At 41.0% G+C, this 27,049-nt stretch overlaps 1 protein-coding gene across 5 annotated transcripts in view; it reads right to left on the bottom strand.

Moving 5' to 3' along the window:
• TJP2 (tight junction protein 2) overlaps window positions 1-27,049 on the bottom strand; it is a 132,878-nt gene that overhangs the window by 41,572 nt on the left and 64,257 nt on the right. For all 5 annotated transcript variants that reach the window (XM_057548625.1, XM_057548623.1, XM_057548622.1 and 2 more), the window contains one exon: window positions 1,718-1,771. In XM_057548625.1, the coding sequence (XP_057404608.1) occupies window positions 1,718-1,762 (45 nt within the window). In that variant the 5' untranslated portion in view covers window positions 1,763-1,771. The remainder of the gene's footprint in view (window positions 1-1,717; window positions 1,772-27,049) is intronic.

Below are 27,049 nucleotides of genomic sequence, written 5' to 3'. Positions count from 1 at the left end.
AGGGGGAAGCCTCTCAACTGAAGAAACCATGATTACTGCTCCAGAAGTTTCAGCACTTGAGCACCAATCTGTGTTTCTCTACCTGGATAGATTTAATACACATTTATTCAAGAACCAAATTTGCACTGAAGTCAAGGGTTGAAGTTCATGGTTGTGACGGTCAAAGGAAAACTCTCCCTTTGAGGAACTTACAATCCATCTAAGAGGTGACAGAGACTGGAGAGACTCAGAGTGGAGAAAGAGCCATGCAGGGCCCAGGAAAAGCTAGATGCTGACCAAGGCAGCTTGATGGAATAAGCCTTTGGGATCACGAGTGCATGTCTAGCTCAAGCCGCACGCCAAGTCACTTACAAACGCTTGGTGGCTGCGCTTGTTTCGAGCGGGGCTAGCACCTATCATGCCCACCTCAAACTCTGCTGTCAGAATAAAAAGGAACAGAGCTAACATTTATTAAGCAGTGATTATGTGCTGGACTCCAAGTACTAGAAGCTCTTTGTATTACCTAATTTAATCAAGAGGGGCGATACCTGTGAAATACCTTTAAAAATTAAGTAAAATAACACTTACATGTGATCTTACTTCTACTTTCAACCCCACTGTGGGGAGGGGGCTGTTGTTTAAAATCTGATTAATTCAGCACCTATTAATATAATCAGGAGTGGGACAAAGACTACAACCCATGTCTCCTGAGTGCTAAACTAACGTTTTACAATTTAGTTTGGGGAACTCCCCGGCGGTCCAGTGGTTAGGACTCCAAGCTTCCACTGCAGGGGCACGGGTTCATTCCCTGGTCAGGGAACTAAGACCCCTCATGCATGTGGCGCAGCCAAAAAACTTTTTTTTTTTTTAATTAAAAAATCTTTTTTTTAGTTTGGACTTAAAACTCACTGAGGGAATAAGTTATAAATGCTATAATTAAAATTACAAAAGTTGTAGAAGCTACCTCAACGTCCTTAAACAGAACAGATTATTTCCATTCCTCCCTTCCTTTCCTCTCTTTTTTCATAAACTATTCTATCTGGAGACAGGTGAATACATTAATTAACCTCCATAATTTTCTATATTATACAGACCGTAGCCAAAAAAATAACAACATGCAAATCCTTGTTAATGCAATAACTGTGTTTGCATAAAAATAAATAAGATCCATGATCTGTTGTGGTATACATACACAATGGAATATTACTCAGCCATAAAAAAGAATGAAATAATGCCATTTGCAGCTACATGGATGGACCTGGAGATTATCACACTAAATGAAGTAAGTCAGACAGAGAAAGACAAATATCATACGATACCACTTATATGTGGAATCTAAAAATGATACAAATGCACTTATTTACAAACTTGAAACAGACACACAGACATAGAAAATAAACTTATGGTTACCAAAGGGGAAAGGGGAGGGAGGGATAAATTAGGAATTTGGGATTAACAGATACACACAACTGTATATAAAACAGATAAAGGTCCTACTGAACAGCACAGGGAACTGTATTCAATATCTTGTAGTAACCTATAATGGAAAGGAATCTGAAAAAGTGTTTGCGTGTGTGTGTGTGTGTGTGTGTGTGTGTGTGTGTATGTCTTTAATGAATCGCTTTGCTGTGTACCTGAAACATTGTAAATCAACTATACTTCAATTAAAAAAAAAAAAGATCCATGATCTGTAAACTGAAGAACAGACTGTAGCAAATATGACATGTGTAGTACTCACCTTCTGTAGGGTCACAGTGTACTGTTCCCATATCAACTCCTCCATGCCTGGGGCCTGTTTTAGAACAATCAAAACCAATTTGATTAAAAACACAAACATTTCAATGTTAGAAATAAAGCTATAATTCAAAATGTCTCCATAGAAAGGCCAGCTCACACATTCTATACACCAAAGAGTGGATATTTTTTAGGAACATTATACTACCTATTATATTTTCAAATATACTCTCCTTGAATGAAATGGCAAACTTAACAATACTAGAAAATTAGTGAAATACATAGGGAGAGATGTACCCTAAAAAGAATGAAATATTAGGGACTTCTCTGGCAGTTCAGTGGTTAAGACTCTGTGCATCCAATGCAGGGGCCGTGGGTTCGATCCCTCCTCAGGGAACTAAGATCCCACATGCCGTGCTGCATGGCCAAAAAGAAAAAAAAAAAGAACGAATGGAATATTAAGTGTTAAGCTTTTTTATTATCACCACTCCAAAACACTGTCATGATAAAAGCCCTTATCTAGAGTTGCAAACAGATATATTTTCATTCTTTAAAAAAAAAAAAAATCCCCCTTCCTCAGGTCAAAGGTGACCTCCTAGGCAAGTTTCATGCATTTTTGTGTGTGTGGGGAGGGGCGGGGGGAGGCTCACGCTGTGCAGCTTGCGGGATCTTAGTTCCCTGACCAGGGATTGAACCCGGGGCCATGCCAGTGAAAGTGCTGAGTCCTAACCACTGCACCACCAAGGAACTCAAGTTTTATGGATTTTTATGTCTAAAGGAGTCCTTGGCCTTATCACAGAGACTGCCAATTTGTGTAATCTGTGGGACCCCTTGGCCATTTCTCCACCAGTATTGCGGGTGTGAAAGATGATGATGCCAGCATAAAAGACCACTGGGCTTCCGTTTCTGACAATATTCTAAAATAGATGTCTAGACAAACCTGAAAACAGTGGATATCATTCAATAATAATAATAATAATCCATTAAATGCAGGCTGCCTTTGAGGGGAAATCCTTAAAGGCAAGAAATGCCAAGAAAGCTCAAAGCCAGAGAAATAAGGCAGCACTGAGGCAGGCATTTCAACAGGAGGCCGGGAAAAGAGAGAAACTGTAGGAGCCAAACAGGGTGGAGATCAGATCAGAGTGAATGTATTAGGGGCAAAAACACTACCAGGCAATGGAGACAGCAGGGACAGTCGCCTACCTTATTCTTGGCTCTGGGTAGAGTGGAAATAACTAAAAATATCTCCATGGAGAATTCCTGTATCAATAGACCTGTACTCATTCAGGTTTGAGACTGAAATTCATATTACAGATGTGACCACACCCTCCCCCCCCCCAAAACCCTCACACTCAAAGTGGTTCTGCATTGGTAGCACCACCCAGGTACATGGAGGAGAATGAAATTCTCCCCCAGAAACACACTAAAACACAGGCTTCAGAGAATCCCTCAGATAAGCATTTGAGGAACATGAGTTCACAATTTAAACACACACACAAAGCAGGTGAGAGTTAAAAGAAACAAAAAACTGCAGAATCAAAGACTATAAATATTGGAAATATAACCACAGACCAAAACAAGGATGTATAATGTTTCATGGAAATATAACCATAGACCAAAAAAAGGATGTGTAATGTTTCATATGTTTGCTTATTATAAGAAGTTAAAAGGGGAAATTAAAAGTATAATCAAAGTACAAAAGAACATCAAAAATAACCAAGCCGGACTTCCCTGGTGGCACAGTGACTAAGAATCCGCCTGCCAATGCAGGGGACACGGGTTCCAACCCTGGTACGGGAAACTCCCACATGCCACAGAGCAACTAAGCCCGTGTGCCACAACTACTGAAGCCCACGCGCCTAGAGCCCGTGCTCCACAACAAGAGAAGCCACCACAATGACAAGCCCGCGCACCGCAACGAAGGGTAGCCCCTACCCGCCGCAACTAGAGAAAGTCTGCGTGCAGCAATGAAGACCCAACACAGCCATAAATAAATAAACAAACAAACAAATAAATAAAATTATTTTTAAAACAAATGACCAAAGAAAAAATTTTAGAAATAAAAAAATATGATAATAAAATTAACACATTTTTGATGGGAGACATATTATGGCCACAGGCGTTAGTTTCTGCAAAAATCCCCCAGTCAATAATGTATTAAATTAAAAAAATGGATTAAACCACATACAACACATGGTTGAAGGCAATAATGAATTGGAAGAAAGATGTGAAGAAATGACCCAGAATACAGCACAAAGCATTAAAAAAAGTGGGACACATGAAAGAAATTAAGAGTGAGAAAGTCTTACAATGTGTCTAAGATTTCCTGAAGGAGATGATAAGAGAGTGTGGGAGAGATGCAGTACTCAAGGTCACAACAGCTCTTCAGGACTTGATGATTTTTCAGGTTCAAGAAGCCTTACACATCACAAGCAGAGTAAATTCAAAAAGAAAGAAAAACACTTTGAAATTCATGGTAATCTTACTGTAGAAAAAGATACAGAGATGAGAGCATATAGGTAGAAGAGGTTACAAAAGAGCAAACAGAATAACAGCCGACTTTGAAACAGCAATAATGAAAGGCTGAACTCGGTAGAACAGTATCTTTAAAACAGTATCTGTTCATTTAGGGGGCAGAAAGACATTTTTTTTTAAAAACAAAAATTGGGAAAGGTTATTACAAGCAATAAAAGAACTTCCAAAGGATAAATTTAAGAAAGGAATAATCCCAGAAGGAAGACCTAAGACGCAAGAAGGAATGTAAGCCTGGACATATATTGGCTGTATGCAACTAATCAATATAATAACGTATGATTTGTGAGAGTTAAATAAGACAGAAGTAGAACACTGGGCAACATAGCATGTAAATCCAGAAGACTTCAACATGATTTAATTATTCTAAATACTTTATTCAAGAGTAGAGTTAAACTGTAGATTAATTTTGAATTTCACTGAGTAAAATCCACATGTTAAATTTTCTGGCGTATATAATTTCCAAGATCGCAGAGAGGAAAATAAAATGAAAACAAAGCAAAACAAAAGTCAATCCAAAAGAAGGCAGAAGAGACAAAATGGGAAATTTAGAAAAAGCAGGGCAAATACAAAACAAACTGTGACTGCAGAAATGAATATAGAAGAATATAGAAGAGTAATCACAATAAATATAAAGACAGATGGTCAAGATGGATTAAAAACAAGTAGATCCAGTTACATGTTTTTTTTAATAGAGAATATCTAAAACATAAGGACACAAAGGAAAGGAATCTAATTATATGAATAAAAAGCCTTGCTGTACTTATTACATACAAATAATTTAAGAAAAACTATCTAAATTCCTTTACATTAAAATTTTTTAAAAATCAACTTTGCCATTCCTGCACTGCTACTAATGACAAAGAAAAGAATCAAAACATGTCCAGATAATGTGCTCCTGTTTTACCCAGTTAACAAACTCTTAGGCTTGGGGGGGAAAGACGTTTAGCACAAAAGGCAATTCTAACAACTGGTATATTGGAGCAGATAATTTATCCTTTGATAGAACAGGATTAGGAAAAGGCAATTTTGTTTGTATGTAGAGAAGAAAGATGAGCCAGCCACTCTTGAGTAGCTATAACTGATTACTCAAATTGAGAGGAATTTATAGTCTTTTAGTTCCCTCCTCCCTCTGTGTACTCACTTTAGGGACATTTCCCTGGTTAATACCATCTGGCTCCAAGAACTCTCAGAGATTTAAAAATAGAATTCAAATCACCACTAGGGTTAAAAAGAATTTTAAAAATGGTACCTGGAAAAGGCGAGAACTAGGATCTGTGCTACTAGCACGCATGGGACTGGGTGCTATGGTGGGGGGATGGGGGGAGCCTCAGCATCCAAAAAGAGGTGATGTTTAGGTTAAATGAAGGCACAACAACACAATGAAATATGTAAACATTCAAAAAGGGTCATTGTCTAAATTATGTAAATCTCCCCAATTATTTAAGTTAGTTCACCATGACCACTGTTTTTCAATTAAAAAAAAAAAAAAAAGAAAGTGGATTTTCAGGTGAGCTTTTTATATCTCACTCCCTCACATTTGTCCCATATCTCCTAGAACAGTGTTTGGCACACAGAGTAGGCACTCAAAAAGGTTTTCTTTTCAATAAACTAACAGATGGATACACTATTCATTCATCACCCAATCAGTATGATGAAGGCACTGATTGCTACTACTTACAAGTTTTCTTAAAGGAGATTTCTATTACATTCAGTGGCCCTCCGCTTCTTTCATAGCACACCTGAGATGGTTAGCTGGAAACTCAGGTGCCTGTGGTCTGGTGTCCAGAGACGAATAGTTTATAGCCATTCCTCTCTGGAATTTTGTGGTCTATGTCTATGACAGCATTTTCCAATTTGTGCCAGTATAACACAACTTTTCGATGATTTTAATAAAGTTTTCTTTCTTTCTTTCTTTTTTTAAAAAAAGAGGGACTTCCCTGGTAGCGCAGTGGTTAAGAATCCGCCTGCCAATGCAGGGGACACGGATTCAATCCCTGGTCGGTGAAGATCCCACGTGCTATGGAGCAACTAAGCCCGTGCGCCACAACTACTGAGCCTGCACTCTAGAGCCCAAGAGCCACAACTACTGAGCCCGCGCGCCTAGAACCCGTGCTCCGCAACAAGAGAAGCCGCCACAATGAGACGCCCGCGCACCGCAACAAAGAGTGGTCCCCGCTCACCACAACTAGAGAAAGCCCGCACACAGCAATGAAGACCCAACGCAGCCCAAAATAAAAAAATACATAGATAGGGCTTCCGTGGTGGCGCAGTGGTTGGGAGTCCACCTGCCAATGCAGAGGTCGCGGGTTCGGGCCCTGGTCGGGGAGGATCCCGCGTGCCGCGGAGCAGCTGGGCCCGGGCGCCACGGCTGCTGAGGCCCACACTCCTGGAGCCCGTGCTCCGCCGCAAGAGAGGCCGCCGCAATGAGAAGCCCGCGCACTGCAACGGGGAGTGGCCCCCGCTCTCCACAACTAGAGAAGGACCACACGCAGCCGCGAGGACCCAACACAGCCAAAAATAAATAAATAAATTTATTTTTTAAAAAAATTGTGACTTAAAAAAATACATAAATAAATAAATTTAAAACAACAAAAAAAGAATATTTTCTTAAAGGGAAATAGTAAGCAGAAACCCAGCTGATCAGAACTGATCATCTCTTTTCATTTCCAGAGAACACCTCCTAACTTCTTGGCACCTTCGGTTTTCAAAGTGGCTTTTGTACAACCAATCCACTATCACCCGGAAGTGACCTTACTAGCATGTATGTTTTCCAAGTTTCTTCTCTGCTCTTTACTATACCTTAAAGCTGACAAATTTCAACAAAGTAAATTACTCTGTAAGTTGTGGTAAAATAAATACAGTTGCCAACTCCTCTTTGAATATAGCTATACTCCCATATATTAAGAAAAACAGCACACAGTACCCCAGCCCAAAAATGTATTTAAAAGTCATCAGAAAAGAACCAGTACCATGACAATGACCCCTAGGATTGGGCAGTGCTATAGGGTGGAGGGGAGCACAATGTCCAAAAAGAGAGCGATGTTTAGGTTAAATGAATCAACACGATGAAATACATAGGCACTGAAATAATCATGTAACTTCTGTCCATTTTTAAAGTTTTGTCCTTATGATACCTGTGTTTTCAATTAGAAAGAGATAATTTGTTTTATATTTTCAGGTCTCCCTGCTGTTGGTAGAAGCAGTGGGAATATAAATTGGTATAAACCTTCCAGGGGGCAAATTATTAATATGTGTCAAAATGTAAAATCTACATACCGTTTAATCAATCAATTCCACTTCTAGGAATTTATTCTACAGAAATATTTGCACAAGTGCACAATTGCAGATATACATATAAATTTGTTTACAGCTGCTTATAATTTTTAATAATCAATGAAATGTCCAACAACAGATTGGTTACATATATACATATCTATACTTAAATGTCTATTGAGGGGAAAAATCAAGACACAAAACATCATTGTTTGTTTCTGTTTTTTATTTCCCTGATATATTTATTTTTATAAGCATACAGGGAAAAGACTGGAAGAGTAAATACCAAAAAATATTAAATTTCCCCAGGAGTTGTGGTATGGCAGAGAATATTTTTATGAGTATATTGCTTTTAGAATATATGTCAAAAATATAAACAGCAAACTCTCCATTAAAAGTTCTGGATTTAAAATTCTTTATCATTTAACAAAATAAGTGCATTACTACAAAATTTTATTTTCAAAACATTGTCCAAGCACCTGGCTTTAGAAATTCACTGTTCTTCCTTAATAAGATTATACTGTCTTTAAGCATTCCTGTGCTGCCTGCAGTAGTAATTTAAATTCGATTTGGCAGAGAAGGGATGAATCCCTTACCACTACCATGCCAACAGGACTGAATCAAATTTTTAATCAATCAGACCTTGCCAGGTGCCAAAGACTTCACCAACTTGTCATGAAACTGGTCAGATTATAAGTGACTTCTTCTTACCTAGGGTTAATGGGTTGTGACACAAACCACTGACTACTTAAATGGAATATTAAAAGAATATATTAAGTGATAAATTTTAAATCTTAATTTTAAAGGTGAGGAAATTAGAGTAAAATAAATTTTAATAGTGCCTTTGAGAATTAAAAGTACACCATGCTGTATTTAGCCCACAAAGCTGTGACTTTTTACAAAGTCTCAGAGAAAACCCTTTATTCATTCATTCATTCACTTATTCACTCACTCACTCACTCAAAAATATTTACTGAGCACCCATTATGTGCCAAGCATGTGGTTTGTGGCACCTGGACTACACTGGTGAAAAAAACAGCCAAAGGCCGTGGTAGAGCTTACCAACCACAGGTGTGCCCCAAAAAGCCAATCACTGAGAGTCTGCCTCAAGTATATACGATCTTTCCAGAAACACAGACACCCCACACAATCACACACATTCCCCAGAAAATCAGCTCCGGGTACATGGCTGGGGACAGCCTACTGGCGTGCAGCAACTCAGCTGAGAGCTGAGATCAGGCCTTTCGAACTGGGCCAACGGGCTTGGGCCCCACCCAACCTGTGCTGGGCTGTGCAGAGATCAGAGAATTGCTGTCAATATTTAGACTGCATGAATGCCGGCAGGGAGCTGCTTAGCCTTTGGAGAGCTTTACAAGCACACATATATCAGAGTAAAGGTACGCGTATTCACAACGCAGTGATTCCTCTCCTGCGCAGAGGCCCGAGAACAATGTGCCAGTATGTGCACACAGCTCCACATAGAGAGTATTCACAGCAGCAATGTTTCAACAGCCCAAACCTGGAGACAACCCAAACGATCTCTCAAGAGCAAAACTGACAAATAAATTGTGATATACTATTAAAATGCAATGTTATACTGCAATGAAAATAAACTAGAGCCACACATCCACAACACAGATGCATCTCAAACATAATATGGAGTGAGAAACATCCCAGAAGAATTTATAGAGCGTGCTATCAGTTTTATATAATTCAAAGAGCAAACACTGTTTCATAAAAATGTGAACATTCTTAAAATATTCTTGTACACTTAAGAATGACTAAAACGGTAAGTTTTATGTTATGTGTTTTCTACTACAATGGAAAAAAAATCAAAGAACACCAATCTTTTGTTTAGAGATGTTTGTGTGTATGTATGTGTACGTGACCTGGGATGAGGCAGAGGAGTGAGAAGGGACCTTGGGTCCATTTTGGTGAGGGTCCATGGGTATGTGTGATGGGCTCATGGGTATATTTTATAATCATGCTTTATGATTTAGACAAATAATTCTCTTATATGTACCAAACATTTTGTAAGTTAAAAAACAGAGGGGAAAGGGGGGCGGGTTCATGCGTGAACAAAGGGTACCCGATGATTCCTGGCCCAAGGACCTCAAACCAAATATTTGTTAATGCAGTACAGACTTTGCAAAGCCAAAGAGCAGAAGACAGTGTGACCGTTTGGACTGGAGAAGGGCAGGGTGGGGATCGTGGCAGTAATTTGAGAGGTGCATGAAGGCAGGCGAGGTGGAGGAGCAGCTAGCTCTGAGGGAGAAGCAGGCTGCAGAAGATGCCAAGTCTCCTTTTCACCCCAAGAGTCAACATTCCAGCAGCAGGAGGACCTCTGCTTCCCCACATCACTTTCACTTTTCCTGTAAGTAGTGCGAATAATCACCCCCACAAAATTGTAATGACTCATTCCTAGACAACACAGGAAGATAAAAGGGGGCCAATTTTTTTTTTTTTTTACCATAAATAAAACACTGTGTTAGCAGTAAGGTATTTACATGAAGAATGAGAAAGGGACAAAGACAGACAGTTATTCGATCTTTTAAAAAATATTCTCTAGTTGTTATAAAGTTTCTTTCCTTTGAAAAATCTTGGCCAAACAGGTAAATCCCATATTTTACATAAAGAATATGGAAACGTGTTAAAAACCAACCAGAAGGCAAACACCAAAAGTCTTCACTGCCCCAACAGGAAATCTTTAAGCTTTTTGTCTGCAAACTGTTGCTTCCCAGTGATGGAGGGACAGAGCCAAAGCTAAAGATTAATCAATATCTGCCCATAAGGGACATGTTTGATAAAAATCCCACCCACCATAAAAGTAAACACTTATACATGTTATAGTGCTACAGATGTTCAAACTATAAAAGGAAAAAAAGAACAAGGGAAAAACTTTTTTTCTATCATTTCGAATCTGAGATATAAGAATATTTTAAAAAAGAATAAGAATATACATTTCTGCAGGATAAGGAAGCAAAAAGTTTTTTCCCCAAACAAGAAATTACAATTACCCAAATACAAACAGACATCTAATAGGCAAACTATTAAGTTATCCCCAGGAAGCAACACCATGCTTGCAGATTCCCAACACATGGAAAACAGCAGCCTTTGATTCAGAAACCCCGTAAGAAGCTATCAGTTTTGCATACATCTGCTAAAAATAATACAAGTATTTTAAAACCCACCAATGACTACAATATGAATCTCACAATTTGTTACTGAAAGCTGCCAGAAGCACAAATAAATCAGAGGAAAAAGGAACCACTGTGAGAAGGCACCCCCCCACCAACTTCCCACAAAAGAAAGGTCAGGAAAGAAAAGGGGGAGAGCTTATAGAGGGACTCACATGGACTTTCAATCTCCCCAACTTTTTAACAGCCTGGATCCACATCCTCTGGAGGACCTTAGTGGTCTTCATGGCCTCTGGAGGTTAAGCAACCAAACCACTGCCTACATCCCAGGCTGCTCACCCATTGCCATCACTCCACGTGGTTACGTAAGGGCAGATACAATAGTGGCCCACATTCCCAGCAAATCCTGTTGTCATCTCTCAGTGACACATCCATACAGCAGGGATGCCAAACGCTTTGAAAAGCACCACTTGTGAGGAGAAAAGAAAGCAGTCTGGATTTGCAACGCTCTTTTGGCTTTCTTTTCCTCCCTCTCTCCTGTGCCAGGGAACCAGAGAACTGGAGTAAATATTCCTTTTAGACATGTAAAATGATTCAATATGCAAGTAGAAATTATTAAGTAAGTAGGGCATTCTAGAGACACGTAGAGAAGTTTTATTTACATAGATTTTCACACACACACACACACACACACACACACACAAGAAAAGCATAAGCTGGCTGAACAGCTACTGGTAATGTTTCAGAAGAATGGAATTGCTACTGTTACCTAGAAAATTAAAAGGCATGAAGATAAGAAGTTGCTCATCCTTGGAGATAGTAAATCTGTACTTGGGCTGTTGGTGCAGCTCAGAGCCACCGCAGGGACAGAATGCTCACTCAGCAGCTCACTCCTCCCCTCTCTCCCCTTTCTGTAAATTTTGAAGATAAAAGAATAACAAAGAGCCCTGCTATCCGTTTCTCTCTTTGTCTTTACCACTTGGGGGCGTGGTGGGGTGGAAAAGCACATTTTGGGTTTCTGAACAGCTAAGAAAGACTGTATGGGATACTGGGGGTTTGAAAGTTGGGCTTGGGATTTTGGAAGCATGGTCTCAGGGAGCTGGTGGTCCTTCTCACTACCACAGTGTATGTGACACCAATGGGCCAGAGCGAGTGAGAGTGAGCCCTTTGACTTATTTAAGGTTGAGATGTGAAATGAATGTGGACCATGAGATGCAGACCATATAGGAAGCAACTTGAAGCAGAGGCAAGGACGTGAGTTTTAAAGGCAGACGATCTGGGGGCAATCTCTGTTTCGTCACTTAGCTGTGGGCCTGGGATAATCTGTCTCCTTTACAAAATGGGGATAACACACCTACACCTTGGAGGGCCAATATCAGCCTGGAATGAGGCAACCTTTCCCTACAAAGTGCACTGCTGAACGGGCACTTGAAAATGTTCACGTCCCTCCCTTGGACTCTACAAGAGTAAGTCCTTCAGAAGTGTTGGGACAGCAAAATGGATAGGAGATGAATGAAAGTTTGTTTCAAATCTTACACTGAGGAGGGCAGGGAGGACAAAGGAGCCCTACTGAAGCAGGACCCTGAGAAGCTGAGGGGATGCCCAGGCCTCGACCTCGGCTGTGCGGACGTGAGCAGGAGCCCTGGACCAGCCAGGACCAGCCCAGGGCCCCAGGCGCAGAGGGGCAAGGACGGAGGGCACAAGGCAGCTCACTCCTTTACTGTGACTGCCGTTAGGTAAACACTCCTGCTTCCCAGATGAGGAAATACACACTTCTTTCCCTTAAATTTATGCATATTGCCCAGAAGTCATAGGCATCCTACAAGTTAAGAATTCCAGATTCTTCTTCAATGATTTCCAAAAGTCACAGTTTCTGCCATCACTCACTCTTTTTTTAAAAATTGTGCTAAAAAAACTGCATAACATAAAATGTATCATCTTAACCATTTCTAAGCATTCAGTTCAGTAGTGTTAGGTCCGTTCACATTGTTGTGAATCTCGAGAACTTTTTTGTTGCCAATCTCCAGAACTTTTTCATCTGGCAAAAGTGAAACTCTATACCCATTGAACAACTCATTCCTTCTCCTCTCAGCCCCTGGCAACCACTATTCTACTTTCTGTTCCCATGAATTTACTCTGGATATCTCATGTAAGTGGAATCATACAGTGTTTGACTTTTTTGGTCTGGTTTATTTCATTTAGCATAATGTCCTCAAGGTTCATCCTTGTAACATGTGTCAGACTTTCCTTCCTTTTTAAGGCTGAATAATATTCCACTGTATACATATGCCATATTTTATTCATCCACCAATGGACACTTGGGTTACTCTCACCTCTTGGCTATTGTGAATAATGCTGCTATGCACGGAGGTGTGCACATATACTCTTTACTCATTCATTCAACAAATGTTTACCAAGTACAATATGCCAGACCTTGAGGATCAAATGAAGACCAAATCATACACAGCGCTGCCTTCAGGAAGTCTGACAGGAGCTAGCACCTGACCTACTTGGCTGAGTGGGGAGTGGGAGGTGTTTCCCATGAGCAAGGGACATTGAGATGAGGTCTGTAGAATGAATACAATTGGGGGTGGGGTGGGGTTGTACAGGACCCAGAGAACAGCACAGGGCAAAGACCCTGAAAAAGAAAGGCAGGAGGGGCCACTAGCGAAAAGGCCATTGGAACCACTGCAGCCTGTTCTGATGAGCAGCTAGTCTACCAGCGGCATCAAAAGGATGCTTTGTGGTGGACAGCTGCCTCCATGAGAAGATCTCAATAGTTTAGGGATTTACCTTTTCCAAGATTCCTGACTTCCATAGTCACATATTCGAGAAACATCTACTGAGCAACTAGACACCCGCCCTGTGGATAAAAGAATAATTACCCTACATCATTACCCTCAGGCAGCCATAGTCCAGTGGGAAATTGGGACACATAAACAGTAATCACAAGTCAATGCAACTACAACAGCAGACGAATATACAAGGCTCATTCATTCAACGAATATTCCCCAAGAACCCAGGACGTGTCAGACACTGCTGTAGATGCTGGGGGGAATACAAGCCAGAGTCCTCCCCTCACAGGGAGGATTTTAACGGAGATAACAGACAAGTGAACATATATTATAATCTCCAGTAGCAGTAAGTGCCAGGGATGTGACACTGGAAAGAATGAATCATAAGAAAACCTGGACCTCTCTCCAAGGAGAGGGAACAGCAGGTGCAAAGGCCATGAGGTGAGAAACAAGCTTATAATCATGAAAGAAAAAAGGCTACATGGGGCTGGAGCAAGGCGACCCCTGAAGTAATGGCAGGTATATACAATGTGAAGTTGATGGCATGAATGTGTGTTATTAACCGGGATGGGAGGTCTGGGGTGGATGGAAGTGTGCCCCAGTGGCAGGAGAGGCCCTCCTGCGTTCTACGCGAGCTCAGTGCTGAAAGATGACTAACTTGTCGGGTGGGTGGATGACCTGGGGAGGGAACCGCAGGCAGAGCAGGCGGGATAACCTGTAAGGTGTGTGCAAGACACTGCAAGCACTCGGTGTGGCTGGGAAGCAAGCTGTTTAATAACACACATGGGATGCTACGTTCTCAGCACGGACAGATGTGTTAAATAACTTAATTACAGCTTGGGAGTCTTAAAACACACAGCCACCCTGGAAACAGGAGACCAGACGGCTGTGGGAACCGGAACGGAAGGAAGCCATTAACGCTCAGCAGGCACCTCGCCCATGGCTCTCTGTGCAGTTTTTCACTGACGTCCACAACCCTGTGAGTCAGCTACGACTGTCTCCATTCTACGAACAGGAAAGCTGAAGCCGTAATTCACATGGTTAACGCTGTCAGATACGGGTGTGAGGCTGGAGCCCCACCCCAGATTTGATTCCTTTTCTATGTGTAGAATGTGATGTGTACTTTGCACACACGAAGCCCTTAATAACTGGTATGTGGACACCTTGAAGGAAGGAAATAAAAGGAGGGAGGAAGAAAGCAAATAAGACAGAAGGAGCACAAAGTGAAATCATCAAGGTTCCCAGGAGGCTGCATGCAGCAGATATGAAATCTTGGGAGACCACCCCCAGGATAAACTGGGCTAATGGTTTTCTGCACCAGGATTCCTATGGTGCTTTTATGCTGTGTCCAGTATGTCATTTTAGAAGGCATCTCAAGAGAGAGTATAAACAAACAGCCAGCCAGCCTCAGGATGGGTGGGCAAACCATAGCCCACCTACCTCTAGCTGATAACGGGGCTTTTGTGTTTCACCCTCCCCCCACCCTTCCCCCAGGAAATTGGTCTTATTTTAATGGCTGTGAATTATTTAGTCAAAATTCTCTTCACCAGACCCAGTTTTGAAACACCTGTCAAATAAGTAAACAGGAACCCCTTTTCCCTAGAAAAGGCAAAAAATGAGCTCCACTCTTGCTCTTCCTAAAACGAGTAGTTTTTAAAATTATAAACCAAGTCTTTGGCTTCAAGGCACTTGCCTGTGTCTCTTCAAAGCCAAACCCTTCCTGGTAGCAGTAAACTAGTAAGCAGTGAGTTAAACAACCCCTTATGTAATCCTTGGTTTACAAAAAAAAAAATCTTTCATAGTTTATTCCGTAAGTATTTCACGTTCAAATGCGATTACAATGTCACCACTAGCTTCTTACCCTCCCTTCACAACTCATGAAGGTGAGCGCTGACAGGGAACAACTAGTGTGCACGGTGTGCTCATAGCACACAACTCACAGTGGACAAAGCCTGAGTGTGACCAGGGTTAAAGAAAAAAGCTACACACAGAAGTTTAAAGAGGGATTCTTGATAGCTCAACACAGAATTCACAGGATTAGATTCTAGAGTTATTGCTGATGGGTACCAGAGTATCTACCTAAGGTAAAATTTCAGTGCATATTTAAGGAAATAATAGAGAACTGGGAGAGGATGACAGTATTCCTAGGGGTGCAATCTGCAGTTTTGAAAGTAGTTGTGCTGAAAGGCACAAAGCAATGAACCCAGACTCCCAGGAAGACACTTCCAGCCAAGACTCTGCCCCATGACCTTGGGCACCCACTCAATTCCATTGCCACTTGGTGAAAACAAGTATATCATCATCTGTTTCACAGGGTGAAATGAAGCAAACTCCCACAAAAACACTGTAAAATCCAGGCCAGTAAACCTTCAATGGGGAGGTGGGGTTGTCATAAATACCCCTGACAATGGCAGCCACATAACATGGTGGGAATAGCCCTGTAGGCCATTGCACATGCCTGGGTCCAAGTTCATCTCCCACACACTCTACAAGCTCTGTGACCTTGAGCAGTTTGCTTGTTGAGGCTCAGTTGCCTCATCTATAAAATGGGCTCAAAATCCCTACCCTATTATAATTGTTGTGAGGACTGAATGGAGTAATGCTTGTAAAGAGCCTTGCCCAGTGCTCATCACACAATTACCACTCTCCGTAAAGGTCCCCACCATTAGTTCTGCAGCAGCAATGTAAGGTGACCACTCCCAAGGAAGAAACTGTTTTCTTTCTCCCAGAAGAAATCATACTCTCCCAGAGTATGATTAACTACAATAAGAACACATATGGAAGCCAAGGGAAATGAAAATATATGTCCACACAAACACGTGTACACAGATGTTCACAGCAGCACTACTTATCATAGCAAAAAAGTGGAAACCATTCAAATATCCATCAAATAATAAATGGGTAAACAAAATGTGGTATATGCATATAATCGACTATGATTCAGCCTAATAAGGAAAGAAATACCAATACATGTTCCAACAAGGATAAACCTTGAAAACATTATTAAAGAAGCCAGAAGCATAATATTTTGGGAAATCACAAAATATTATGATTCCATTTATGTAAAATGTCCAGAAGAGGCAAATCCATAGAGACCAAACGTAGACTAGTGGTTGCCTAGGAATAGGGGAATATGGGGAGAAATGGGGGGTGACTTGCTAAATGGGTACAGGGTTTCCTTTTTGGGGTGATAAAAATGTTCTAAAATTGATACGGTTTTGGTTGCACAACTCTGTAAATATACTAAAAACCACTGAATTGTACACTTTTATTTTGTGAACTATATGTGAACTATATCAATACAGCTTTTTTTTTTAATTTAAAGAATGCATCATGGATTCTGCAATCAGAAAGTGGGGATTCTTTTTTTTCTTTTTTGGCTGCGCCACATGGCTTACGGGATCTTAGTGGCTTACGGGATCTACCAGGGATTGAACCTGGGCCCTCAGCAGTGAGAGGGCGGAGGCCTAACCACTGGACTGCCAGGGAATTCCCAGAAAGTGGGGATTCTAATCCTTGCTCCACCACTTCCATTACTTAACTTCTCCTTGCCTCAGTTTCCCCCGTCTGTAAAGCAGGGGTAGTCACAAGACCCACTCCCCTAGAGTTGTTGTGAGAATTTAATCAGGTAATTCATGTACAGAACTCAGGGCAGTGCTCCACACACAACCAATGCTCTGCCATTTTCAGCTATTATCATTGTCATAATTATTAGACTCACTTTACAGAAAAGGAGACTGAAGTCAGAGAAATAAAGTAACTTGTTTGAGATTATACAAGTTAAAGGTGGCAGAGGATAGATTCTAACCCTTGTCAGTGTGGCTACAAAGCCTGTATCCTTTCGACTGAAGTACGTTGCCTCTTTCACTATACAGCGATTGTGCCTTTCAGAACCTACCCATGAGTGATGACTGGTCCCTGGCCTTGAAACCAACCAACCAACCAAAAAAAAAAAAGCCATGGTTGTTGGTGCTTGGGCACCAAACCTGCAACGGATCCAATCACTCTGACAACTCAGAACATCTTAAAAAGCATGATGGTCACTTTCAAGCAGTTGGCCTGGGTTCAGTCAACCCAGCTATGAACTCTTCCTCAGTGACTTGGTAAGAAGAGAGTGCAGGAAGGGAATAGGGTCGGACTTTATTTTATTTCTGGCTCTTTCAATAACCAGTTAGGTATAAGTTCCCTAACGGCTGTGCCCTTGTGAACACATGTTTAAATGAGGGGGCATGACATACATCATTATTAACTGAACGTTACAATGTGCCAAGACACTGTGCTAAATGCTTTATGGCTCTTGACCACTGATCCTTCCAAAAACTATAAAATTCCTCCCTTTTTACATATGAAAACATAAAGGCCTGATGATCCACAAAACAAGGAATTAAGAAGCTTCAATTAAAATTAAAAACTTCTTCTCTGTGAAAGACAATGTCAAGAGAATGAGAAGACAAACCACTGACTGGGAGAAAATATTTGCAAAACACACATCTGAAAAAGGACTGTTATCCAAAATATACAAAAGAACTCCTAAAACTCAACAGTAAGAAAACAAACTATTGGATTAAAAAATGGGCCAAAGACTTCAACGGATACCTCACCAAGAAGATATACACATGGCAAATAATCATATGAAAAGATGCTCCACATCATAAGTCATCGGGGAAATGCAAATTTAAGTAACAATGAGATACCACTACATACATACTAGAATGATCCAAATCTGAACAATGACAACACCAAATGCTGGTGAGGATGTGGACCAACGGGACCTCTCGTTCACTGTTGGTGAGAATGCAAAATAGTGCAGCCACTTTGAAAGACAGTTTGGTAGGCTCTTAAAAAAACTAAACATACTCTTATCATACGGTCTAGCAATCATGCTCCTCGGTATTTAACCAAAGGAGATGAAAGCTTATGTTCACATGAAAATCTGCACGTGGTTTGTAGCAGCTTTATTCATAACTGCCCAAACTTGGAAGCAACCAAGATGTCCCTCAGTAGGTGAATGGATAAATAAACTGTGGCACATTCAGACAGAGGAAATATTATTCAGTGCTAAAAAGAAATGAGCTATCGAGCCATGAAAAGACATGGAGGAACCTTAATGCATATTACAGGTGGCCTCTGTATCTGCAGGTTCTGCAGATTCAACCAACCATGGATTGAATATATTAAAAAAAAAAAAATTTCCGAAAGTTCCAAAAAGCAAAACTTTGGGGGGGGAGGGATAAATTAGGAGTTTGGGATTAACATATAAACATGACTATATATAAAATAGATAACCAACAAGGACCTACTCTATAGCACAGGGAACTCTACTCAATATTCTGTAATAACCTATATGGAAAAAGAGTCTGAAAAAGAATGGATATATGTATGTGTATAACTGAACCACTTTGCTGTACACCTGAAACTAACACAACATTGTAAATTAACTATACCCCAATATAAAATAAAAATTAAAAAAAAGAATTTCTTCACAGTGATGCTATATTTCTGTACTTCCAGTATCTTTTCACTAAAGAAAAATAAAATATGAATACTGTAATAAAAAAACAAAAACAAAACAAAAAAAACTTCAATTTGCCACATGCAAGCAACTATTTACATAGCATTTACATTATATTATTAGATATTATAAGTAATCTAGTGATAACTGAAAGTATACAGGAGGAACTGTCTGGGTTATGTGCAAATACTATGCCATTTTATATAAGGGACTTACGTGAGCATCCCTGAAATTTGGTATCCACCTTGGGTCCTGGAACCCATTTTTATATACATATATATATATGTTTATATATATATATACATATATGTACATATCCTGAGATATTAAGGGACTCACACACAACCCCACAGCTAGTAAGTGGATGGTCACAATCTGGATCCAGATCTGCATAAGTTCAATTTTAGTAAGATATGAGGCAAAAACAAAAACACACCATCAACAGATAATTACATTTAAGACCTCTATGTTCACAGTTCTGCTACACTAAGTTACAAAGTATAATTATAATTTAACAGGCCATTCTTATTTGTAATCACAAAGAAGCCATTAATAAGCCAAAAAAGAAGGAGCTCATTTGGCAACACAGTCACAGCCCTGTCTACCCTATGATTTTAAATCTAAGCCCATAAACTTTAAAATATACCTTTACTTAAAAAAACAAACATACGTACAAACCACCACCCATGCTGGTACCAAGGTATATAAACTGCTTTGTCAAAAGGCAGGTTAGAAAACCAATTAGTGTGCTCAGGTAAATCCTGCCAGCAGGATTGGCCCTGTATTAAATACCCAAGGTCAACTGTCCCTCCCAGACCCAAGGCACCATCAGAGGATAGCTCACACAGAAAGGAGCAACATAGGGCTTCCCTGGTGGCGCAGTGGTTTAAGCATCCGCCTGCCAATGCAGGGGACACAGTTTCAAGCCCTGGTCTGGGAAGATACCACATGCCGCGGAGCAACTAAGCCCGTGTGCCACAACTGCTGAGCCTGCACTATAGAGCCCACGAGCCACAACTACTGAGCCTGCATGCTACAACTACTGAAGCCTGCGCGCCTAGAGCCTGTGCTCCACAACAAGAGAAGCCCAGGCACCACAACAAAGAGTAGTGCCCACTCGTGGCAACTAGGGAAAGCCTGTGTGCAGCAACGAAGACCCAGTGCAGCCAAAAATAAATAAGTTCTCTGTGCTATACAGTCAGACCTTGCTGTTTATCCATTCTATATATAATAGCTTACATCTCCTAACCCCACCCTCTCACTCCATCCCTCCCTCAACCCCCTCTCCCTGTGCAACCACCTGTCTGTTCTTTATGTCTGTGATTCTGTTTCTGTTTCATAGATAGGTTCATTTGTGTCATATTTTAGAGTCTACATGTAAGTGATATCATATGGTATTTGTCTTTCTCTTTCTGACTGACTTCACTTAACATGATAATCTCTAGTTGCATCCATGTTGCTGCAAATGGCATTTGTTCTTTTTATGGCTGAGTAGTATTCTACTGTACATATGTACCACATCTTCTTTATCCATTCATCTGTCCATGGACATTTCAGTTGTTTCTGTGTCTTGGCTATTGTGAATAGTGCTGCTATGAACGTAGGGGTGCATGTGTCTTTTTGAATTATAGTTTTGTCTGGATATATGCCCAGGAGTGGGATTGCTGGATCATACGGTAATTCTATATATTTTTAGTTTTCTGAGGAAACTCCATACTGTTTTCCACAATGGCTGCACCAACCTACATTCCCACCAACAGTGTAGGAGGGTTCCCTTTCTCCACACCCTGCTATTTGTAGACATTTTAATGATGGCCATTCTGACTGTTGTGAGGTGGTACCTCATTGTAGTTTTGATTTGCATTTCTCTAATAATTAGCGATGTTGAGAATCTTTTCATGTGCCTATTGGCCTTCTGTATTTCTTCTTTGGAGAAATGTCTATTTAGGTCTTCTGACATTTTTTGACTGGGTTTTTTGTTGTTGTGGTTGAGCTGTATATTTGTTGTACATTTTAAATATCATAAACTTGACAATGGAATGTGTACTTGCACGGTACATTCAGCATAATGAGTGTGCACTGTATCTCAGGGAATCAACGGAGGAAAACGAAGACCCACTTGGTTATTCAAGAACACACTCCATTCAGGGGAGGGGACAGCAAAAACTAGAGACAGGAAGGGGAAAGGTGAGGTTTCCTACATCCAGCTCCCATACCAGTGAAAGGTGGGAGCCCAAGCCAAGCTATTAAAAATAATGCACATCAGCAAGCTTTACTAATGATTTTGACTTAATAAGAAAACAGAGTAGATGAAATTGAAGCAAGTTATACCAAAATAGTTAGGCTTCTGATTTTTTTTTCTCATGACAAAACTGAAAGAAAAAGTTCTGATGTTTGAAACAGCCCTATTGCTAAACTTAGAAAGAGACCACATTCTTTGATCTAGTATCTTGTATGGCATTATTACATAAACTGAGTTAAATGGACAGTCCATAAAAAAATGTGCAGGACACCCTCCTGTCCCCACTCTTTGCCACTGTTTTCCTTTATTGGTGACATGGGAAATTTCAGATGTAGGTCAATATTATTTTTTAAATTCTGAATTAAACAATGTTGAGCTCCTCTCAAAAAACCTGTCTTTGCCCAGTAACATAAATTTCTGGCAGAAATTGTATGTGATTTTAAAGCATAAAAAGGCACCCAACATTTCCCTTTTGTGGAATTTGTGGTTATTAGGAAATCAGCAAAGGCCACTGCATAGTAACAGACATATAACCCACTAGGTGGCGCAATGATGCAGAAATAAAAAAGAGATTGCTGTTTCCTTTCAAATTTAAAACTTCAAAACGTAATTCGGGGAGATTAGAAACAAACTTTAAAAATTACAATAAAACCCCACCATTATAGCTTTTATAAGAGGCAAGGTACATTTGCAACTCGAGGGAGAAAACTAAAAGCGGAAAATTACACTTTTAGTTGTCATTCACTAATATTTTTAAAAAACCACTAGAGCATACATATTACAATCAATTAACACCCTATGAGGTTTTTGACCCTGCTCTGGTTGTGGGATAGTCAAAGCAATTTAAACTATCTGGAAGGTAGAAAGCAGCACTTTCTAATTGTTAATCGCTGGACCTAATTGGTATGGTGGAACATATTCCAGGAGAAAAAGTTACAGGATTTAGAGTTTCACGTAGAAGGTGGAGTCCATTCACTGGTTCATTCAATAAATATTTATTAAACACCTTTTTCATGCCAGGCTTTGTACTGAGCACTAGAGATTAAACTGAGGAAAATAAACAAGGTCCTGCCTTCATGGAGCTTACAGGCTAATGGGGGCCCAGCTGTAAATCAAGGAGCCTGTCAGCAACTGTAGAACTAAAACTGTGACACGTGCTTTAAAGGGCAAGTACAGAAAGGTCTAGAATAGGAAGAACTGGCCTCTCCAGGGACATCAGGGAAGGCTTTCCTTCTTAGTGACCCCGTGGAAATAGGGGATGCAACCCACTGAGGGAGGACAAGACGAGAGACCACCACCACGGCTGGGGCACAAAGAGGGAGGCAGATGGGGGAGCCTGGGTCTCAGGAAGGATCTTGGTCTCATCTATGAGTAAAGTAAGTAAAAGTCTGAGGCAGATCAATGGCACAAGTGGATTTGCAGTTTTATATATTTGAGTCCAAATTCCTCATTTTACTGAGAAGCAGGGAAGAAATCTAAGCCTAGGTCGATAGCCCCAGCAGATTACTGGGTACAAGAGGTGGGAAGAAGGAAGTAAGGGAGAGGTGCACTGAATTCCCGGGGCAGTAACGGCTTTCTCAGGGCAGCTGAACCCCCGGGCCCACCCAAGGGTTTAAGCCCCAGTCAAGTTCCCCTTATACTGTGAGGAAAGAATAAAGCAAACCATAATTTCTAAGCCAAGTTCCAAAGCCACCTTTGCAACTACATAATTTAGGAGTGGGCGAGAAACTGCTATCAGGGCAGGAAACAGGAATGTTTATCAGGCATTCTGAGAAATGGATGCAGACACCAGAATAAGCCAAAGGACCAAGGGAACAAACTGCACCATCAAGAGCGCTCATCAGGGGGAATTCCCTGGAGGTCCAGTGGTTAAGACTCAGTGCTTTCACTGCTGCGGGCCCAGGTTTCAATCCCTGGTCAGGGAACTAAGATCCCACAAGACCCAAGACACGGCCAAAAAAAAAAAAAAAAGAGTGCCCGTCTGAAGAAAGGCAACAACCAAAACCTGTCTATTGAAAGAAAATTCAGGTAAGGACTTCTACTGCATTTGCCAGGAAGACTCAGGCTTCTGCTTCCCCGGAGGGCTGGGGCCAGGGTCCAGACAACAACACAACACGCTGAGCTCTCTCCAGCTGTTCTAGTTTGTCAGTGGATGAGTCCCTGGTTTGTCACTAAGCAGCTCTAAATCCTCTAAGTTCGCTGAACATCTCAGGTGTTAATACCCTCCTCACAGGGTTCTTAAGAAGATCAAGTGGAATTTTATGTGGAAGTTTTTACAAACCAGAAAGTTTCACACAAATGAGGGGTACTTCCTATATTAAATAAATCTCACTCTAAAAAAGGCAGTATAGTATACATTTAATAAAAGATTTTGGAAATAGATTGCATTTAGTCATTCAGCATTTAAGTATCTACTATGACTCAGGCTTTGAAAACAAAGGCCTATCGACGTAGTACACAGTCCCCACCCTCAAAGGTTGCCTTTTTTAGGATATAGAAAGGCCTGGAATAGTCTAGAGAACAGTGGCAGTGAATGTGTACTGAACTGGGGTATCAGTCACTGATCTGTCAGCCCCAAGCCTTTCCAAATCCCCTGAGTTGGAAAAACAACATTAATTCCTCTTCTGCGTTACATTTCTTCACAACTTTGACCATGATGGTGGTTTATCATATCTTCGAAGTTTTCCCCCGACAGGAAAGAATGAATAGTTTGGAAATGAAACAGCCAACAACTTAGAAATACGACAAACATTATCTGTTCCAAAGCTGGAAATCCAGAGCATAAATAAGAACATCCAAAACACAGACAAATGTTTTATCGTAGAGGGACATCTCAGTATTACGGCCTTTCAACATCTTAAAACCAAGATGAGCTTTGACATATACTTTCTCCACACTTTCTTGTACTTAAGTTACTGCTTAACCAGAGGAAGTCTACACTCATAACTTCTCAACTGGCCTGTTACCAGTCACCTTCCGAGACTGAAACCAGAAGCAAACCAGCCCTTCAGTGCTAAGACCCACACTCTTCTGCATCTGGCTTTCCCATAGCCAAGAGGGACCTTGGACAAGAGTGTCCTCATAAAGCCAGAACCTTTCATAAGTCAGCATCTGACATACCTATACCCAGATGGCAGAAAAACCGCCTAGAAACCAAACATCCTGCTTCTGGAAGTTCTAAACTAGTGCCCAGCAAACATTTTTTTAAAGGGCCACATAGTATATATTTTAGGCTGTGCAAGTAGAGGATATTAAATAGATACTTATATAACAACTTAAAATGTAACCATTAAAAAAGGTAAGAACAATTCTTAGCTACCAGGCAGGAAAAAAAACAAAAAACCAACCAACCAACCAACCAGGCAGCCGGCTGTAGTGTGCCAACCCCTAGTCCACGCTTATGCAAAATTTAATAACTGACTAGTAATAGATGTGCAGGTGTCTGTTCACCAAGCAGGGCACAATGTTTAGCCAGCGAGGTGCTCACAACCAGCACACAGGGAGGTGCACACACTTCTTGATTCCTGCTTTCCTTCACCTTGGTTTTCACTTCTATCCTCAATAAGCCTTAGGATTATACTCAGCACCCAGTCACTATTTGGGGATAATCCTGTTTTGTTTGCTTGTTTCTTTCTTTTCTTTTTTTAATTAATAAGGCATAAGTTTTTAGTGGGTACATAATCCAAAAGTTAGGTCAATTCAAAGTGAACTAGGGACTTCCCTGGTGGTCCAGTGGTAAAGAATCCACCTTCCAGTGCAGGGGACGCGGGTTCCATCCTGGTCGGGGACTAAGATCCCACGTGCCACGGGGGCAGCTAAGCCCACGCACCACAACTACTGAGCTCGAGCGCCTCAAAGAGAGAGCCCGCGTGCCGCAAACTACAGAGCCCATGCGCCCTGAAGCCTGTGCGCCACAACTAGAGAGAGAAAACCCGCACTCCACAACTAGAGAGCGCTACAAGAAAAGATCTCGCATGCCTCAACAAAGATCCCGAGTGCCGCGATTGAGACCCAATGCAGCCAAAAATTTTTTGAAAAGCAAAACAAAACAAAGTGAACTACATTTGGTTTTGGTAGCAACTTAACTTCTCTGGTTATGTTTTACCTAAACAAAAATCTGAACTTGTTCACAATTTCCAATCACATACCCACAGGGGAAACTGGCCTGAGATCAAAATCTTCCTTCAGATAATCCTCCAAGTGGATGATTAACTACAGGTGGGAGTGTTATCAACACGCTCATTGGGCAAGAGTGAGGAAATGTGTTGGACACAGAGAAGTAAAAACCTTTGCTCCCGATCTCAAGCTGGGCTGCTGTCTGTGTACCCTCACAAAAAGACAATAAGGATGCGGCACCCACAACCCAAGACAAATGCCACTGCAGAAGAAATTTTTTAAAGAGAACGTGAAAACACTAGAAGTTTCCATTGTCCACCATGAAGTCTGACTTAGAATCTGGTCAGAATTCTATACCCAGCTTGTGTCATGGCTGAACTTAGAACCAAGAATCAGCATTTCCAATCATGTCAACCTTATTAGACTGTCCATGGAAGCTCATCAAACTCATCAATTCTGGATCCTGGGAGAAGAAAGCCATGCAGTGAGGCAATGAGGAAAAGACAAAAGCACCCTTAATAAGACTCCAGGGGGAACAGGAAACAAAGTTTGTATCTGGAGCCTTTCTAGCTCTTTCTACCCCTTGTGCTGGTTGCTCTGGTTTTCAACGTCCTCCTACCCCAAAGCGTTCAAAGGTGAACTCCCAACACATAACGTCTGCTCCATCACCAAAATGTTCTGGCTCCCAAATTCCCTCTCTATCTTTATCCCCAAACCAAACTCTCACTGTATCAATGCTTTCAGTCTCAGCTAGATATCAGAAAAAGATGACCTACTTCCCACTAAAGTGTGTGTGCCTGGTAACCTACACCTCTTGGTGTTTTTTTAAAAGATGTACTTTGACCCTGATGAAACTCGTGATGGAATTCTGATCCTGAACAGGCAAGTTCACAAACACAGCACATCAAAGATGAACATTCTTTCGAATTCCACAACCCAGATGCTTTGTAGCCACAACGAGTTTTTCTTGACATTAATTACAATTGTTGTTTTCTGTGGGATGGGATTACACAGTCATTTCTTTTTTTTTCTTTTTCTTTTTTTTTTTAAAGAAGTTCACGTTCTTTTATTTATTTATTTATTTATTTATGACTGTGTTGAGTCTTCGTTTCCGTGCGAGGGCTTTCTCTAGTTGTGGCAAGTGGGGACCATTCTTCATCGCGGTGCGCGGGCCTCTCACTATCGTGGCCTCTCTTGTTGTGGAGCACAGGCTCCAGACGCGCAGGCTCAGTAATTGTGGCTCACGGGCCCAGTTGCTCCGTGGCAACACAGTCATTTCTAACTAGAGGCTGTGGACTTGAGACAGTGGACTCTCTCTCACTTGACAAGACAGTCTTAACATTTCTATAACAAAATTATGATTTTAACTAGTTGTTTATGAAACCTACTTCCCCATAAAGCTGTGTCTTACACACCTTAGCGTCTTTGGGGCGTCCTACGGTAATGGACACATATGGGTCACTGAAGAATGAAAACATCTCTTAAAAACATTGATATTTCATTGACTCATGATGCCCTGAAGCAAAAATTTCTGTATACTTTCAGTGATAAAGTGTAAAATCCTTCAAATCAACAGAGGGCCATTAGCTTCTCCCTCTTATTTCTCTGCTCATCTGATTCTGAAAAGCAGAGGCTGGGAGTTGAAAGCACCTATAGGTTTCAAATTAAAGGGACCTTGGCTCAGATTCCCTCCCTGTCATACAAGCTATGTGTTGCTGGACGAGTT

This window comes from Balaenoptera acutorostrata, chromosome 6, assembly GCF_949987535.1.
Source record: "Balaenoptera acutorostrata chromosome 6, mBalAcu1.1, whole genome shotgun sequence".
Classification (NCBI taxonomy): Eukaryota; Metazoa; Chordata; class Mammalia; order Artiodactyla; family Balaenopteridae; genus Balaenoptera; species Balaenoptera acutorostrata.
This window is presented reverse-complemented; position numbering and strand designations above follow the sequence as displayed.